The sequence below is a fragment of the Podarcis melisellensis genome (assembly GCF_964234715.1).
Source record: "Podarcis melisellensis genome assembly, chromosome: 8".
Classification (NCBI taxonomy): domain Eukaryota; kingdom Metazoa; phylum Chordata; class Lepidosauria; order Squamata; family Lacertidae; genus Podarcis; species Podarcis melisellensis.
Genome location: NC_138540.1, coordinates 41,819,855 through 41,839,383, shown reverse-complemented (window position 1 = coordinate 41,839,383; position 19,529 = coordinate 41,819,855). Strand labels below are relative to the sequence as shown.

At 45.8% G+C, this 19,529-nt stretch overlaps 1 protein-coding gene across 3 annotated transcripts in view; it reads right to left on the bottom strand.

Annotated features, from left to right (window-relative positions):
* GALNS (galactosamine (N-acetyl)-6-sulfatase) overlaps positions 1-19,529 on the bottom strand; it is a 51,325-nt gene that overhangs the window by 5,289 nt on the left and 26,507 nt on the right. For all 3 annotated transcript variants that reach the window (XM_081920213.1, XM_081920215.1, XM_081920214.1), the window contains 2 exons: positions 18,715-18,817; positions 8,518-8,639 (listed from right to left, as the gene is read on the bottom strand). In XM_081920213.1, coding sequence (XP_081776339.1) covers positions 8,518-8,639; positions 18,715-18,817 — 225 coding nt within the window. The remainder of the gene's footprint in view (positions 1-8,517; positions 8,640-18,714; positions 18,818-19,529) is intronic.

Here is a 19,529-nt window from a genome sequence, read left to right as displayed (position 1 = left end):
CACCCTCTGCCTGCTCCTAAGGTAATAGACATAGACTCCATGCCACAGGAACACAAAAGTGGACTGACTCAAGTTATGCTTCACAGAATGGTACCCATTTAAATAGATGTGAATTCCTCCACTGCCACCCTACTGCCACCGAATGAGCAAAGCACTGACATGTTCAAGGGAATATATTATCTCGAGAGTATATTTTACTTACTTACTTGTTAGGGTCTTTGATCCCATTTTGTTCCCAAATTCAGAATAGGAAGTTAAGTAGTAACACAGAAAACACCTTCAACAACTCAGAGCCAAGTGATCCAAATCTTTATTTCTGTTTTGGACACTGCAACCATCCATAGCTGATGTAGTTTAAATGTTCAAAGCTATGACCAATCCAGATCCAGCATGGATCTGGGTTGCAAGATGTCTTCTTATGGCTTTAGCAGCTTTGAGAGGTGGAGAGAGCAATTCTGAGCATGTGGCAATGTGCGTGCCCCACACGGGAACACACACTGAAGACCTTTACCTTGGTTGACTTTGGTCTGTACAAAAAGTCACTTGAATTAGAACTTCCTAAGATTGTGAAACGTGCAATGTTAGAAATATCGTAAAAAGTTGGAAAAACTAATAATTGGATACGGCAAAGATTAAAAGTAACGGATGCAGTGGAAAAGGTTGTGAAGTTAACATGGATATATGCAGGACATGTGGCAAGAGGCAATTTGGGCTGATGAAGGTTAATCAATGCTACAATTTCAAAAGGCCAAGGGCATGACCACCTATGTAATGGGTAGACAATCTAAAATTAATAGCAGGGTTTATGTAGATGCAAGAGGCAAGCAACAGAAGATGATGGAGGGAACTTGAAGAGGCATATATCCAAAGATGGGTGAGAGATGATGGAGAAGACGAAGACAAGGTTGGACACTTTGAATTGTTTTCACACAATTCAAGAGGGCTTTCACTGACTCTCCTGTGAATGTTAAGGAGGAGCAGGAAACCAGGCCCCTTCCCACTCTCCCCCACCCCAACAACCCAACCCTTACTCTTATCAGGATTATAAACTTCAGCAGGTATTTGTTTAAGTGGCTTAACGTTCCCTTTCACTGTGGTATTACTTCAAGTACTTCTTAAATGGAGGATTAATACCCAGTGATCTCATTTTGTCCATCATATTAAGAGTCACTTAGGAAACAAAGAACTGCAAATTGCTTTTGGAGATAAAATGGAAACAATGCCACTCAGGCCTAACCCTGGACCCCCTTTACTCCTGGTCCGAGCTGCCCACTGGCCCCGGGGGGCTCCAGAGCATTTCCTTCTCCAAAATCAATCACATTCGAAACCGAGGAACACGCCAACGGTTTCCAGTAAGTGCTATAAATACCATATCTTCTTGGCAGCCTTCCAGACACACACACACACACACACACACACACACACACACACACACACACACAAAGTCCAATGCTGGAGGTGGATCTAAGCATGGCTCAGAACAAAGTGGAAGGAAGGTTGCAAGGAGGAATTGCATTCTTGAGAACAATGACAGACTTCATCTCAGAGAAGAGAGAATTTGTGACCTCTTCTGCCACAGAACATAAGAACCAACTGCTGGAGGAGACCCAATGGCAGTCTGTCTAGCCCAGGATCTTGCTTCCCAGTAGCCAACCAGATACAGATAAGCCTTTAAGGCAACAGCTATCAGTGTCTACTAGCCATTTTCTTGATTGGGACACTATACTTCTGTTGATGCAGCCTAGAATAGCATTCGCTTCTTTTGCTGCTGCATCATACTGTTGGCTCACGTTTAACTTCTGGTCTACTAAGACCCCTAGATCCTTTTCACATGTACTACTGGCAATCCAGGTGTTCCCCATTTTATATTTGTGGAGCTGGTTCTTTTTGCCTAAGTGCAGAACCTTGCAATTGTCCCTACTGAAATTCATTCTGTTAGTTTTGGCCCAGTTCTCCAATCTGTTAAGGTCATCTGTTGTGCTCAGATCCCTGCCTGTAGGCTTCCTGTCGGAATCTGCTTAGCCACTGTGAGAACAGGTTGCTGAAATCTCTGAAAAACAGGGGTCTGCTTTGATCTGAACCCACTATCCCACTTTTTAAGAGGGGTAGCCCTGTTGATCTGTTGCATCAAACAGACTGTTGTGGCACTGAAAACAAATGCAAACGCATTTCAAGAAATTAGTAATGGGAACATAAAATTTATATACACACAAAGAAAGAACAGTGCAAGTCATTCCCAACAACTGGCAATGGGGAGAAATAAGTAGAGCAAGAACTATAGTATTGTACTGTTATCATATAGTATTAACACACACAGAAAGAGGCAACGGCCTGGTTCATGCGCCAAACTATGGCATCCTGGAACTGTGCAAATTTACAGGCTCCTGGAGAACAGATTGCAGCTGCTTTGCTCTTCCCCAATTTTTCACTCCTGTGCTGTGCTATGCAAGACCAAGACGAGCCACAATGGAGCAAGGCAATGGCGCACTAACCTCACCTGTCTGTCTTCTTGCAGCTGCCCACCAGACATTGCTGTCAAGTTTAATAAAAGCAGGGAACATGGGCATCAGCCAGCACTGGGTGATGGAGGCTGTTTCTTTCACTGGGGTGCACACAGGAAATCTTCTCACACAAAAGCAGAGAGCCAGCAGCACAGATTGTAGAGATCTTGTCTTCTCCTGCACTTATCCTCATCAGCTATTTGGAACTGGTTAACAGGCTGGTGCACATATAGATTGCATATGGGATGTACAATACCCCCTGCTCTGCAAAGAAAATCTGCTTGGTCATGCCCACCTCTGCATTATCCAAGGGAGGAAAAATAATCATAAGGGAATGAATGACCAGAATCCACAGCAATTTTCATGCTGCTGCTGGTGCTATGCCTGTACAGGTGTTTGGAACGCCTATTGTCTAAGCAAACTGACAGGCTGCCTTGCCCCTGGGCCGCCCTAAATTTGTATTCCGTCTCTTCAAGCCTGCCAAAGGGAGGATGGGAATTGCAGTGGAAGAATGAGAGGGAAGAGCGCGCCAGGGTGAGCAGGTGGTGTTGTGAGGAGTTTGCTCGGAGAGATTCCCCCTGTGTACGCAGAATTATTCCACGCTCAGGATGAAGGAGCAGAGTGGACAGAGTCCAGGGTCATTACACTAATTGACACTTTACCTCCAGGAAGTCCCCAGAGAGCCAATCAGGGATGGATTGGAGGCGCAAGGTCCCAGGCACAGGTGTGGCGTGTGTTTAGTTCATTTAGCGTAATTGTGCTTCTGCAATCTGTTCTCATTGCCCTCCCACTCCAAGCAAAATCTGTACACAACTCACTCCATTGTTAACCCCGCCGTGGCCTGCCGTGAAAACTCAGTTTGGGGCTGGAAGGAAGGAGCTGGTGTTAATATATTGCCTCCCTCCCTGGGCTATGATGATCTTAATCTTTGAGCCTTTACACTCCCCTTTCCAGCTTCACAGAACTGTCTGAGGTTTCTGAATCTGAATGATGAGAAGCCAAGCTGTAAATATATATATATATAGCTTTTTTGTATTTCTCTCTTCCTTTGTTTAAGTATCTGTGTACATACACGCGCACACTCTCTCTCTTTCTGCATCCAAATGCCTGTAAAGCCAGGTGGTGCAGCTCTTTCCATCTGCAATGAGTTGTGTGCCTCACCCTCTGACTCAAGACAAAACAAAGAAGGATCTGGTAACATAGGAGTCTTTGCTGGAGAAAGCATTTCCCACCCCAAAAAACTTAAGATGCATAGCAATGCAAGTTGGCATAATATAGACATCACCTCACCTATTTTCTCCCCATTTAATATTTTATTCCAAGACAGGCTCTCATTTGAAAAACAACACCACATTTGCACACTGCTCTTCCTCTGTACAGGAAGACCTAGACACTGGGAGAACAGCTTGGAACCCTGAGACTACAAAGAGAGAGAGCATGAACTATGCTGGACTATGAGGGACCTATGGCCTGATCCAGCTTGGGGATCGTCTTATGTTCAGTGGTATGTGCAATACAGTGAGCTCAGGTTTACAGCATCCCCACAGACAGGCAGGTCCTCCCCATATTCTGTGGACAGAATCACCGACAAGCCCATTTTTGTTCCTCTTGCAGGGCCCTTGCTGGTACCCATCTTTTGAGTGAAATTATGCCTGGGCAAGAAAACACTTGCTCTCCCTCTGAGAAGCACTAATACAGGGACTCCCAACAGGCAGGCTGCCAAGGGGGATAATTAAGGCAAATCAAAAATACGCACCCGCCACAGTAGTAACATCTCTGCAAATGAGGATAATTTAATTACCCACAAAGAAGGGGAGACCTCCTTTCCACAAGGCTTCCAATGTGACCGGAGATATGAGAGGATATAAACATTAGAGAGCTTCCCAAATGAACTTTCATTTGGTTTATTATTATATTTATTTAAAGAGAGAGAGAGAGAATGTGCGCCTTTCTATTATGCCCTGCATATTAAAACATCATTTCGCCATAATCGTGTCATAATCTCCCCATAAAATTCAATCAAGACAATAGCTTGCCGGGTGTTTGGAAAGCAAGGGAGCCAGATGAGAAATGGCTGCAGATGAAAACAATGGAATGCAGCTCAACTCAGAAAGGGCGGTTTTCCAAAGAGACAATTAGATGACAAGGCAGGGGATGCCCTGCGGAGAGAGAGCTCCCAAATCTGGATCCAAGTAGCTTGGATTTTGAAAGGAAAACCCCTCAGCCCAAAGCACAAAAGTAAACTGGAGCTCTGTGTGTTACACTTGCAGGACTGGGACGCCTGGGCTTTGCTGCTGGGTGCAGAACTCAGCATACCGACAGCCATAGCTTTTTCTTTTCGTAAGGAAGCTTCCAGCTCTTGTAGAGCTCTTGTAGATAAACTTGACAACATTGGGGCCATGCCTGCGGGCCCAACAGGACATAAAAGAGGGGGTATGATGGGGCTTCTGCACCAAGCATGGCAGGTTGCTCCTTTTGTAGGGGGACGGAAATTGCAGAAATAATTCTACATATGCAGACTGTTGTACTGGCATGATGTATTCAGAAAGCTGATGTGTGATGTGGTGAGCAGCATGTTGTGCAAGGACCTGCGAAGACCCAATAGTGTTCAGGCAGGCCTTTGAAAATTGAATTTCTTTACAAGGCAGTTCTTCTTGAGATGTTACTGATGTTATGATAATATGATGCCACTATGCTATTTCTATTTTCCGGACAGCCCTGAGGCTCACTGCATGCAGTTGGCCTGGCCATAATTTCACTGCCCAATCTGTAAGAAAGATGGGAATCTGAATGTAATAAATAATAAATAAAATATTCAGCTCTAAGATTCAAGGTGTTGCTCAATGTAGCATTCAAAGTTGTTGCTCAGTGCAGCCCTACTAGGCAGCACTGGGCGGTGGTGGGATAGATGAAGGCAGGAACTTGTATATGAAAAGATGCAACAAGAAATTTTAGAGTATTGGTCATAGCAGAGGTCGCACTTCAGGCAGCAAAACATTATGATCTGTCTTTGGATGTGGGTTCGCTTGGTAGACAATTTCTGCTTCTAGTGTGGACTATGCATGGTCTTGACAAAAAAAGAAATAGTATTGCATAAACGATTATCAATATAAATTAATACATAGCTGCCTACTGAAATGTTAAGTTTCTCTTCACTTAAATCACACCTATGAATATAACTATAGCCTTTAAGTCAAGAGGAATCTGCAGATCCAAATTAAGGTTAAGGTTAATTAGGGTTAATTAAGGTTAAGAACTTAAGAACGGCCCTGCTGGATCAGACCAAAGCCCCATCTGGCCCAGTACCCTGCTCTCACAGTGCCCCTCTGGGAAGCTCACAACCAACACCCAACTCTCTGGGAAAGGGGAACAGCATTCTTTCTGACTAGTGCAACCAAAGTGCGGGAGGCAGTGGAAGACAGAAGTGCCTGGCGTGCTCTGGTCCATGGGGTCACGAAGAGTCGGACACGACTAAACGACTAAACAACAACAACAACAACAACAACAACAACAGTGCAACCAAAACGCTTCAGAGAATGAGAGAAGGAAAGGAGAGAAACAAAATCACCCTCAAGGTGAGCGAGAGAAAGTCATATTGTCAGGCTACCCTGTTTCCTTCCCAGTGGGTCATCACAAGTACTGAAACTTGAAAAACTGGTGCCTGGCCTTCCTTTTTTCCTCCTCCCTCCTCATCAGTTTTTCCTTGCAAGTAATGCATTTCAGATTGGTTGTCTTACTACTAATCTTTGTAAACAGCTCTGGGAGCCTTTTTGGCTAATAAGTTGGGTAAAAGGAGGTTATGAATAATTTTGAGTTTGTGCCAGAATTGGTGATTCCAATAAGAACCACAGTGAGATCAAAGATGGAATTATTTCACCCACCCCCACCCCCAACGACAGCATCTCTGTATGCAGAGTTTAGGCAAATTATGTGCACATTACAACCTATAAGTCAGCTATACTTCTCCAGCTCATGATTCACTCCCACACTGCCTGCCCCTGCAGTTAGTGCAATATGAACCAGCAACGCTCAAGCCAGAAAAATCAACTGCAAAAAGAATTCATTAGGACTGAAAAGCAGGAAGATCTTATTCACTCCAAGGATAGGACCAGCGTCTCTTTTTCCTTTCCTCCCCAGCAGAGAACACTTAGTGGGCAGCGCAGTCACGTGGTTCTGCCAGGACAGTAATGGAGTGAGCGCAAGTGCTCCACTATTTAGAAGGGATGGGTAATTGCAGCCCTGTCAGTTCCAAGAGCACCTTGCTGTAAAAGCCACTTTGGTGCAGGTGGAGCCAACAACGCCTGTTTCCTCTCTCCTTAACGCTCCATTTTGTAAACAGGATTTGTTTCAGGGAAAGCAGATGGTACACTCCGGCTCCTCGTGAGAAAACCTGCCCAACCTTTCCAACTGATCCGCCAAGGCTCTTTTGCTCCACTGCCAATGCCACCTCATGTACCTCTCTGCAGCTACTCCTGGTGGCTGCTAGAATCCCAGGCTCACCTGCCAATTCATAGGCAAGAGGCAGGCATGGAAATATACTTACCAAACAGCTGCCACAGACTCTCAGTTCACACCCTGCCTTTCAGTGGCCTCAGGTGAGGGCAAAAGGCAGGCGGTAGGATATCTTAACCCCTTTAAGGGAGCATGGATTTAATTTTAGGGATAAGTGAAACCTATCTTGAATAGCTTCTGGCTACACAAACATGCCAAGTTCCTTAGGAACATGGAAAGCTGCCTTTTCCCAGTCCAGAATATTTCTCTGCCTGGTCTACATATCATCTGCTCTGACTGACAGTGACTCTCCAGGGTGTCAGGCAGGCAGAGTCTTTCCCATCACCTATGGCCTGATCCTGGAGATGCAAGGACTGAACTGGGGACCTGGGGCTTGCATACTGCATCATCTGCTGCTGAGCTACAACCCTTCCCCTTCGCCACCAAGAGGGCTCCCAGCTCTGACATTAAGATGATTGCTACCAAGGAGACAGTCTTCGTGATTATACTCTTCATCAAAAACACCCTCGGGGCTGAAAGCGGGAGGGTGGGGGGAGCATTCAGAGCACCATTATAACTCCAAGCATGTTGCTTTCAGGGGCCTTCTCTGCAAAGAGCCTCCCGCCCGCATCCCCTAAAACTGCAGATCCCCTCCCTGTCTCCTCAGGGTCTTGAAACCAGCTTGCAGCATGGAAGTCTGGGGCCACTTGGCTGGAAGGAGGTCAAGACCTCTTGCACGACTCTAATTAAGGTTGAGGGGGCTTGCAAAGAAGAACCAACTGGAGGGGAGGCGTTGTTCCACAGGTCAGATATGCCCTCGCTTTCTACTTAATGGCATTCAGAATCTACCACCTGAGACAGCTCCCTCACATTTCACCCCACAGGAGAGCTGTCTTTGTCTGCAGCCATTAAAAATCCAGTTCTGTTGGTTTTAGTTCATTTTACCTGCTTGTCAGAGAGCTGTACAGCTGCAGTGCTGTCAGGAATAATGCATTTTGATCCAACTTGCTTCTTTCACACTTTCATTCTGAGCTTCCCAGAAGCCTTGTTATTAAAAGCATAGATGCTGTCTGTCAACTTCAGGACCAGCCCAAGACATTTTGCTGCCTGAGGCAAAAGATAAGATGCCACCCTCATCCCCCGCTTTCCAAGTCCAGAAGCAGACCCGGCTGGCAGCCAAATTTTAGTTCAGCACTGGCAGTGGGACACCATGGTCTACCACAGAGCAGGCTGTAAATGGTACACAAAGCCCCAGCCCCGTGCTGCGGCTCCCTGCATCCCAGCACCAGCTGCCTGAGAGGCCCGCCTTCTTCTGACTCATTGTATGGCAGGCCCTGGTCAGCCTGGCTTTGTATGCTGCTGCTGAACAATTCTGTGATGCTCAAAAGCTTGCATTCTTTCCCACAGAGAAAGGACAAGCCAGTTAAAAGGGATGCTGTGCTTGACCAGTTTACCTCACTCTCTTGCGCAGCTGGTGTTCACCTCAAGAACACCACTTGTGTTTCCGATCACATGCCTGCCTTACCTTATTGGATACTTTTCCCCAGGGTCCTTTCCCAAGTGAAACAGAAGTGGAAGTTTGGAGTGCTCCTCTTGGTCATGGGTCGTTACTCCAGAAACATTTTGGCCAGGGCAGAAATCAATGCCCTGAAAGAGAAAGAGGAATGCCATTCACTAAAGATCAACAACAAAAGCACATGAGCTGTAGGTGGCCAGGGATCTTGAATTCTCATCAGTTTACATTAAGAAAGAAACTTTCAAGTTCTTGTGATTTAACAGAAAAACCTGGAAACAAATGAATACAGGGCCCCAGATTCATAGGGTTGTCAAATGTTGCTATATTAATTCCAATGGATTTCAAAGTGGCTCAGTGAAATCATGTTTCCACAGTGCTGATTCATTACCAGAATCTCCTCTCCACACCCACACGCCTTCTCAGGCTGGCTGCCAGGCTCTATTGAGGACAGGAAAAGCTTCCTAATTGTCATTACATTTGTATCACCCCTTTCCTCTACCTGGAAAAGCTTGAGAATAGCATACATAGGCATCCCAGGTGGTCTCCCATCCAGGCAGGGACCAGACTCAGACCTTTTGCAAGGTTGCTGCCTCACAGGCCTTTGGACCAAAAGGCCAGTAATTGGTTTCCTAGGAGTTCAATGTCACGCAAGAAAAATGAGCCCAAAGAGGCTTGGAAAATGGAATTTGTTTTTCATGCTCAACTGACTGGCACATGTGTGGTTAGGAAGGACCTGCTCACCACCATCCCCAGTCAGTGACACACAACCCTCAAGACATGCTTTCCCCACAACCATGTGCCTTGACCCACTTATTGAAGGCATTCAATAATATCTATCCCCAGGACAGCTTGCTTGCTCCTGCTTCCCAACCACTATGGCTTCCAGGTACACCGTCTCCTTACTTTAATTAGTGTACACATGGCAAACTTCTCCACCATGCAAAGGGTGAAACCATCCCTCACTCTCTCAGTGTAAAGTGCAGAATCATAATCAAAAGATAGACAACACATATTGCTGGCCCCACTCCAGATTCCACAATAGGCAGGTCAGGTTGAAATAGTCAAAACTGCTGCACTCCAGCAGCTGATGACAGTTCTAGAGCAAATCCTATACTAATGCACTGTCCCAAACTATCACCCAGGACATATCATACTGCCAACCACAGCATACCCTTTCTTTGCATTCATGCTATAATGAGTGCATCTTCCCACTAAAGGAGCTGTCAATGGGTCAGTAGGATACTTTTAAATAAATATGGCACAAGATCAGCAAATGAGATGCCAGCTCAATACACATGGGCCCTAGAAGTGTCTCTTTGAATACCAGTCACCAAGTATGTTCTTATTTCTCCTCCTGTAGGTAACAGACCACATTTCTGCCTAGCGGGGGGGGGGGGGGGGAGCTGCAGATGCAAAACCTCCCCTCATTGTGGAGAGCCTAGAAGCAGGAAGAGAGAACACATGGTCACCTAGAAACAGCCTCTCATACATCTACACCGTCCCACCACTAGTTGCCTGAAACTGATGTTTTAGGTAACCAGGGAAGGAAGGATAATCAGAAGGAGAAGCTTGGGGCGGGGAGGAGAAAAGACGAAGAAGCTGCCCTAGAACTGCCTTGCTTTTCCACCAACCATGTGGCAAAAGCTAAAAAAAGATCATAGGTGGGCAACTTGCAGGCCAAGAAACCAAGAATGGGTCTGCATGCAGCAAGAAGAGAAATTGGGACCAAGGTGGCAGAATGGACTGGACCCATTTAGAGGGCAGGCAGAGAATTGCATTTTTGAATGCTCCCCTAGGTACAAGACAAAATAAACTCCAAACACTAAGCAAATAGAATACTAGTGCAGCAGGAAGAGAAAAGAGGGAAAAACCTTTCCCCAACGCTCCCTTATTTTCCAGGACTTTCTGCATGCAGAGCAGGTGCTCTGCCGCTGAGATGTGACCCTGCCCATTTGCAAACAGGAGCTTCCACCCACAGCCTGATATGGTGCTCTCTGCTCTCAGTCTCCTGCACGTGTGGACCAGGCCCTAGTCTTCTTGGCTGGGGACTGCAAGATGACAGCATCCCCTTGAAGAACACCCCTCTATTCTATGCCTCCTATAAGGTTGCCAATGGTCACAGCATCTCAGTTGCATCTGGTCAATCTAGGGCTTTCCTCTGTCCCCTTCTATGAGGCTTCTAGCCTGTCCAGGTTCCTTGAAGTCACCCTCCTTGTGAAAAGGACTTACATAATACAGAGGCCAGCATGGCAAAACCCATTTAAAGGGGGGACGGGAGGGGCAGCGGCACAGCTGTACTGTTTGCACATAGAACGAACACTAAGCTGAAAGGCTCTCCACAGACGTTGGAGGGGATTTGATTGGCAAACAATTTTCTAAAAATATCCTGTGTGTCTTTAATGGACAGGCTGGTCAGTGGAGCAGTTAATATTCTGCTTTTCAATAAAGTAAGAAAGGTTAGAAGCCCATGAAATCCCATTTACCTGCACAGAGCTATAGATTCCTGAATCAGTGGCTAGAAAAATAAAGAGAGAGAGAGTTGCTTGATAAGCTGCAGCAGGCAGGCCATAATGGATTTTAAATGGATACGGAGGTGATTGACCTTTTCACCTCCTGGTGCTGGAGACCTCCGAGACCAAGTGGGGTTTGCATTTGCGCAAAGTGGAGCATTTCAATACTATTTTAAGAAGAAGAAGACGGTGACAACAGCTAATCAAAGCCAAGACGTAACATACAAGTTGTAATTTGGATGCAAATCAAAAAGGCTATTTAATTAAGAGCCTGCTAATTAGTACTGCGCTCCTCTAGTGCAAATGTTTTCGTTTGAGGTAAGAATTTATTCTCTGGGTATTTGCTTCCACGCTGCTCTGTTTACAGAGCACCCTTGGCTTCTCATGTTAAGACAGCCTTAGCATTAACACACTCAGCTGATTGGGGGCTGAAATATATTTCCACGCAACCACATGCAGGCCCACTACCTCCAGATGTGAGCTGTGAGTGCAGCCACCCAAGGAACAGAATGGTGGTTTACAACTGCTGCACCAGCACTCAGCTTGTGTTTGGCTTTCATTCCCAATATTAGGGCAGACCTCCCAGCTCGGACCAGCAGGCAGTTCTCTTGTGCCAGCTGTGTCCCCTGTGATTGCTGCCACTTCCTTTTTCACAGAATCATAGAGTTGGAAGGGACCCCAAGGATCATCTAGTCCAACCCCTTCCATTGCAGGAATCAAAAGGAACAACCACAGAGGAAGCAGGGGCTCCCACAGCGTGCTTCCTCTGCAGTCTGCTCCAACCCTTCTGGCCACTCTGTGGCTTCTGAAGCTTGTGTGGCCCAAGGGTTGCTGTTCCCCACGTTATCCATGGCATGTTCTGCATTGGTGGCAACCATGGGGAATCTAACTTGCTTTAGTCACTGTAAAAACAAAAGAAGATGGAAGCGCATGTTACTCCAGATTACGAAGGATACTCAGTTTCTTGTGTAAACACACACTAAAGCACAAAAGCCATCTTGTTTTGAAAACTAAAGCCAGATGAAACTGTGAGGATTGGGCCAACCAGCCTTCTCTGAGAAGGATCTGAAGTGGCTTCTGGGAGGGATCCAGAAAGGGAACTTGCCTTCAAAAATATGGGCAGAAGTCCCCATTCTGATTTCCCTCCCTACAGTAAGGCCAAAAAAACCACAGCTGACTTTTGCTTCCAGAGATTGTTAAAAACCTACCTACATTTTTAATTTTTGATTACCTATTGATTTTTCTACGCAGACTGTGCCATAACACACATTCCCAAGTCTACGACAGAACAGTTTGAATCTCTTAAGTATTTAAAGAAGCACCGAGTCCTCTCTGTTGCCCTTCCATCTCCACCCTAGATTTTGTGGAAGATCAGATGTGTGTCCCTTCTGCCACCTGCCCTACTTCCTAAAAATTTTCTTCCTCCCTCTCCTCTTTCTTCTTCTTCTTCTTCTTCTTCTTCTTCTTCTTCTTCTTCTTCTTCTTCTTCTTCTTCTTCTTCTTCTTCTTCTTCTTCTTCTTCCCCCCTGCCCCCGCCCTCCACCAGCATGTGGTCCCTGGAATGGGATGTTACCCTCTGCCTGAAAAAGGTCCCTTAGATATATACTCTGCCCCCTCCACACCTCTCTCTCTCTCTCTCTCTCTCTCTCTCTCTCACACACACACACACACACACACACACACACACAGAGAGAGAGAGAGAGAGAGAGAGAGAGAGAGAGAGAGAGAGGACCTTGGTCACAGTGCTCTATGGCTGCCCTGCCAGTGCATCAATTTCCCAAGCAAATGGGCCACAGATGCTCAGTCGATATAAACATGAGGCAAAACAGCAGGCGGTTGCCAGTTGGCTCCCAGCCAAGCAGTGGAACCACCAACGTGTGCGTACGTGTGTTAACAAACGGCCTTTGGCAATCCATCACCTGGGCACGATCCCAGATCATTCTGGCCTGATGAGCAACTGCGATATCCGCCTGGCTGACACAAGGAGCGTCTCTGTCCTCTTGCCGAGGCTTCCTCATTCCAATGGACACGGCATAGGAGGAACGGGGGAAAGAGCTACGTACTAGGAAATGAAGTTATGAATGAGGAAGCTGATTGAGCCAGGAATCCTCAGCATAACCACACTCTTGGCCCTTCAAGCTCCAGCCGTCCTGTGGGAAGACAGGCTATTTCCACCGACCTGGAGGATTCCAGGCAAAAGCCTCTAGAATTAGGATGCAGAGTGAATCACCACCTAGACCCCTCCTTTGAAAATGCTATTACTATGACTTCTTCTCAGCAGCTGTTGCTTCAGCCCTGCTGAACAAAAATCGCTTTTCACATGTTAACTGTCTGGAAGGGACCGGGGGCGGGGGGTGCAAATCAGAAAGTCTCCATCGGCTCTCAAGCAGAAGCGATCGATGGCTAACCCACATGCTCAGAGGACCACAATCAAATGTCATTATTTGTGAGGTTCTACTTGACTTCACACCACACACCCTCCCCCCCCCATAGAAAAGGTGCTATCAATTGATTCACGTCAGATGAGAAGGGCAATCAGAGAAGATTGCAGCATGAAAAAAACCCTTTGGCATTTTATATTAAAACAATAGGGGTCTTCGTATAAACATGGACACAAAACCTTTTTAAAATACACAGTGGCCTTTATGATAAAAAAATCATTGAAAGCTAACAAGATACGAAGCTGACAGCACCAGGAAGAAGCTGAAGCTATCGGCTAATATGCAATCCACCCAGGGGCTATGAAAAACACATCTTCTTTCAGGGACTGCAACCAGGGCTGTAGCGGGGACAGAAAAAAATGCTTTGTGGAAGGCAAGCAGAGAGGAGACTTCTGCCTTCATGTCTTGCTACGAGGAAAGCACAAGGGGCAAAAGAATGAGAGTGGAGAACCAGTATGTGAGATGAGGACCAGGGAGATCTGGATTTTAATCCTCATTCAGCTATGAAGCTCACTGGGTGACCAGGGACTAGTCACTCACTCTCAGCCTAACCTACCTCACCGGGCTGTTGGGAAAATAAGATGGGAGACAGCCAAGTACACCAACTTGAGCTGCTTGAAGGAAATGTGGGATAAAAATGTAACCAACAAGCCTTGAGATCCAAATTAACAGACAGCATTTTAATAGTCCAAGGTGGTGGTGGTGTGGAGACCCTACTCTCCTCTTCTTGAGAATGAGACAAGACTGTAGAGAAGGTGGAGAAGAAGGTAGGACCTCTTCCACCCAATACTGCTGCATCCTAAAGGATGTAGGACCTCCCCTCTGGCCCACAGAATCTGTGCAAGTCTGCTTCAGACTCAACCAATTCCTGCACAGAGTGCTTCTCTGTGCATAACAATGATGCATGTCTCCATGTGGCCAAACATATTTGTCACGGGGAAGTGCTGCCAACAAATCAGCTGAGCCTCTTTCCAAGAGGAACAGGTGAGCTCAAGGGCGGTGTCCTGACACTTCTAGAGAAAAGGATAAGCGAAGTCACAGGCCTGTCATCCTTCCAAACACTTGCCCAGAGCTTACCATTCCTGTGGTATCTCAAATGGATTTGCCAGTGCAGCCCAAGGTTCTTTGGTTTGTCTGCATAGGCTTAAAAGAGTTATCTACTGTACTGACCCAGAAAATAAATGTGTCTCCAAAAATACCACAATTTTTTTTTTTGTTATTTACTAGCATCTCCCTCCCTACACTAAACTTTCCTTTTACTCAGCACAAACCCATTCATCAGCTTCTGAGTATTATGACAATTTGAAACCACATAGACAAGAACTACTTGTAAATCACAAACGGCTTTTTTACAGCCTCTGGCTGGCAGCTAAGTAAATATTCCTAATGCAACCCTCCCGCACAACTTACAGCTGCAAAGCGACACAGCCAGGTTTTCTTTAGTCATGCGGATTTCCTGTGGAGTGGGTTTATATTTCTTCTTTTGGCACTTTAAGGAAAACAGGTGCTCACTAAATAACATTTATATTCATAATTAAGTCAGAGAAAAATGCCAAGGTGTTCTAGCTAGAAAACAGATCATGACAAGGAAGGGGAAAACTCAAATTGGAGAACACCAGCCTAGGGCAAGACTAGGTAGTGTATGTGAGAGAGACAAGTCATATTTTCCCCTCCATTATTATATACCCAATAATATAGTCTTAATTTGGTGTGATGATGCAGGTGAGGGTGACCAGCTAGGATGGACTAAGCACCATCAAAGTTTAAGGAGCAAATGTTGTCTGTGTTTGGAGAGCCAGTGTGGTGTAGTGGTTAAGAGCTGTAGTCACATAATCTGGGGAACTGGGTTCGCGTCTCCGCTCCTCCACATGCAGCTGCTGGGTGACCTTGGGCCAGTCACACTTCTTTGAAGTCTCTCAGCCCCACTCACCTCACAGAGTGTTTGTTGTGGGGGAGAAAGGGAAAGGAGAATGTTAGCCGCTTTGAGACTCCTGAAGGGGAGTGAAAGGCGGGATATCAAATCCAAACTCTTCTTCTTCTTCTTCTTCTGTGTTTGGGACACTGAGGTTATTGGATCTTAGAACTGCAAACACCAGAAGTTAAGGAATTAAAAGAAGGCTTGATCTCCAGAGCAAATAAGAGTAGCCAGCATGATTTGCAAGAATGGAGCACCTTAGCTGATGAGCCAAGATGAGCAAAGAGGGGCAAGCCATGGACCAGGATCCCCATCCAGAATGAAAGCTCATATTGAATGGAGCACTTATGAATCTGTAATATGTAGAGGAAAATGCTCACAGACATGGAAAGGGACCTGGGTCTTGTGAACTTTGTCCACAATTGCTATTACCACAGAATGTGGAACCTTCATGAAACTTATTCATTCATCGCGGACTGGAGGAAAGAGAGCCAAGAACAGACAGCCACTATCCCTGCCTTAAAAGACCAAAAAATAAACAAACTGGCCTGTGACGACTGTTTAGATACATCTGATCAAGTGCAGTCCTGTTTAGATAGGTTGAACTCCACTACACCCCCAAGAGGTGCACTCTTCTTGTCGTCACAGCTTTGAATTCACAGCTTTGCAAGTGAAAGCTTTGGGGATGCAGTTCTGGCTCTAAGGAAGCTAATGACAATACTGCATTCCCTTGGGTCAAGCACAGCCAGGCATCTGAATCAAACGGCTGATTATGAGTCACTGAGGAGACCCAACAATTGCCCATGACAAGCTCCAGTGGATCCAATGCAATGTGGGATCAGCTCATGGCTGGAATTCCAGCGCCACTTACAATTTATGCATTAGGACTCAATTTTTGCAATGAAACCAACACCTGTAATTCCTAACACACAATTTTGCAAAGAAATCAGCTTTTGTAACTCCTAACACCCAATATCAACAATATTGATATGGAATCTGAAGGCAGTGAAACAAAGATTGTACAACAATTTCACCTTGGGAGCATTTAAAGTATCTGCAAATCGAAAGCATAACATTTATTATTATTATTATTATTATTATTATTATTATTATTATTATTATTAAGCCGGCTTGGGTTGTAATTAATGTCTGAGCACGAGAAGAAGAATTTGAACAAATTTCAACCCCAGCTCTCTCTCTGAGTGTTGTTAATGGCTGTTCTGTCCACTAATTCTGTGCTCCAATTTTACCCACATCAACCACAGACGACATGAGCGGCAGGAAAGCAAATGAATTTTTAATCATCTCTCTGATGTACAGTATAATTGCTGACTTTTATCAACTAGCAGTTAAACAAAGACTTAGAAAGGAATAAACATTCCTTAATTGCACGTCTGCCACTGCTCACAGGAGAATAACCTTGGGAATGAGTAACTGGTCCCCATTATCTCGGCTACGCACACACAGAAAGGCAGACATGTAGCAAGAGGCTCAGGTCAAAAATAAATGCTTCTCAACATCAGTTTGTGTGCTAGATACTTAAATCACAGCATAAAAACAATTAAACTTATCCACGTTCCCATCTTTGCATAAAATATGGGGGCGGGGTGGGTTGCGGCCCTCTCCTGCTTCCAAATGCAACGGTCTTCCCACCATCACAAAAGGCCTATTCTCTCAAGAAAGCTAGGTAAGAAGAGGACATGAAGGAGAGAAACAGAAATCTAAGAATTAAAAATACTATCAGGATTGGCACCAATGCTAAGCTTCATCAATGCACCATCTCCATTGCCAGAGCAGCTTGGCAAATGCAGCTGGAGGAAGGCTGTGACCAGATGGAAACTGGATGAGAGAGTGGATATGGGAACCTTTCCTGCAGCTACCCCCATTCTCTCTCATAGTAGTTTCCTTTGTCTCCCCCTTCTAGCAGGTGAAAACAATTTGGTTCAGGTGGGCTTTTCATTCATTTTGGTATTTGAAGCTGATTAACTATTATGTTGCTTCTGGTTTTTTGCATTTAATTTTATTTACATGTTTACTTTTTGATTCTTTTATTGTAGTTTTAATGCTGCCAGCCACCTTGAGCACTGCTTTGGTAAATGTAGACGGGATGGAGGATGGAGGAAAGGAAAGGCGCAGCTAAAAAGAGGAGAGCAGCCAATGGAGAGAAAGAGAGAGCAGAGAATAAAGCCACTTCGTGAGAAGCAGCAGAGATCAGATTGCCCTAGAGTTTGATGCATATTTGAAGGGCGTTCTATAATTTATGGTGTGTATTTGTGGCCCATCAGAGCAAGACAGGGCTTGGTCCTTGGCCTCATCCCACTTCTTTTGGTGCGTTGGATACTAGGACCCCTGGAATCGGGTGCTGGGCAAGGCGTAAGCAGGTTTCAAAAGAACTTATTTCTGTAGTGGTTGAATGACAATGTGCTGGTGATCAGAAGGGTGTCAGTAGCAAACATCCACAGGGGTCTGGGAAGCCTGGCAACATCTAACGGTGGAGGCAGGAGGGGAGGGTCTCCTTATGCCAGCACAAGAAGCTCAGCACCCTGACCAGCTGCCTTTGTGCAGCAGAGCACAGAATTGGAAGCAAGCTACATTTTATTCATCCGTAGAAAGATGATCCACTCCTCCGCACTGCACGATCAAAGCTGCTGCCTGCAATATTTCTTCTGCTCAAAATTATTCTCTCCCGCTCTTAACTAAGGTCTAAACTCTGGGGCATTTGACAACTGGCAATGCCAAAAGTCTGGCAGGCTGATTATACCCTTCAAAGTGAGGCAGATTTATGCCGCTGTGGCTATTGGTGGTTCTGACAAGGGTGGCGGCGGCAATTTCTGAGATTATGGTTATTATCATTTTACACAGTTACACTTTACATACTGTTTCTTAACAGGGCACACCAAGCCTCTCCAAATCACCCTCCAAGCCTCTGGTTCTTCCTTCACCCTCTCCTTGAAGCTGCCCAGCACTTTCCTCTGATGCTCCCAGAGGCTGCTGGTGCCCAGCTCCACCTGCTGTGCTTCCGAAGGATGTTGTGCAGGCATATGCTCCACCAGAAGGAACATGACAGCAGCCAGGACTAGACAGAGACAGTCACAAAGAGCAGCAGGCACATGCGCAGGCAATGGCCTCCTGAGCACCGCTCTGGAAGGTGGGCTAGCTTGATCTGTACCCCCTTAACATATCCCCCAAACCATGGCTTGCATTAAACAAAAATGAAGATGGAGCAAAAGTTGACATTTTGATCATCTGCGTTTCTCTTCTGGGAGTGATGGGTGTATTTCCATGGGAGGAGGAAGACAAGCATGCAGGAGGGAAGGAGGGAGGGAGGATTTTCAATTACCTGGCTGAATTGCTCCCAGGAATTGCTCCAGGTCCAGTAATGGGCCTTATAAGGCCCAACCCGTATTGCCATCATCTCGTTGCCACGGTAATAAAATATTGGCCTGATGGAGAGAGGGAAGGACAACAAGAGATATGTACAGCCGCATGAGAAATGTAACGTGTCCAAACAAGCGGCTTCCCTCGCTTTTGGCAGCCACACAGATAAGGGAGACAAACACTTTAATGGAGCCTGGCTGGCAACTCAGCTATCACTCAGGAGCAGGTTGCCTTCTAATAGCCTCCACCGCAAGGTTTTCAATTAGCATTTTTTAAAGCGTCCATCAAGGCGAGAGTCTGAGTTTGCGTAAGCAAGAATGAAATGTTATGCAAGTCATCTTGCTGGCAATTGTTAATCCTTGAACTACCAGACTATGTAATTTCACACACAGAGCCTGATGGCTTAAAATACTCCAAAAGGGGGGGCACCTGTGTGATGGGAGCTGCACAGGGTACAGGAAGCCAAAGTCTTCAGCGTACGGCCCTGGAAACCCAGACTGTACAAGTGTGCTGTGAACACTAGCAAACCAGTCACAGAAAGGGGAATTTTGAGCAGAACAGACAAATAATTATCTTGATATCTGCCATGTGAGGGACATCCTGTGCCCCATACCACCTTGAAACTACATTAGGTCGGGTGACAAAAATGTAGAGGAAAGGGATTTTTAAACACTGTCTGTGCTTGCATGCAAAAGATGTAAGAGAAAATTCCCCCACCCAGATATTTTCAGCGCACACAATGTGCATCAGCTGTTATTTTAAAGGAGGTTCATACTG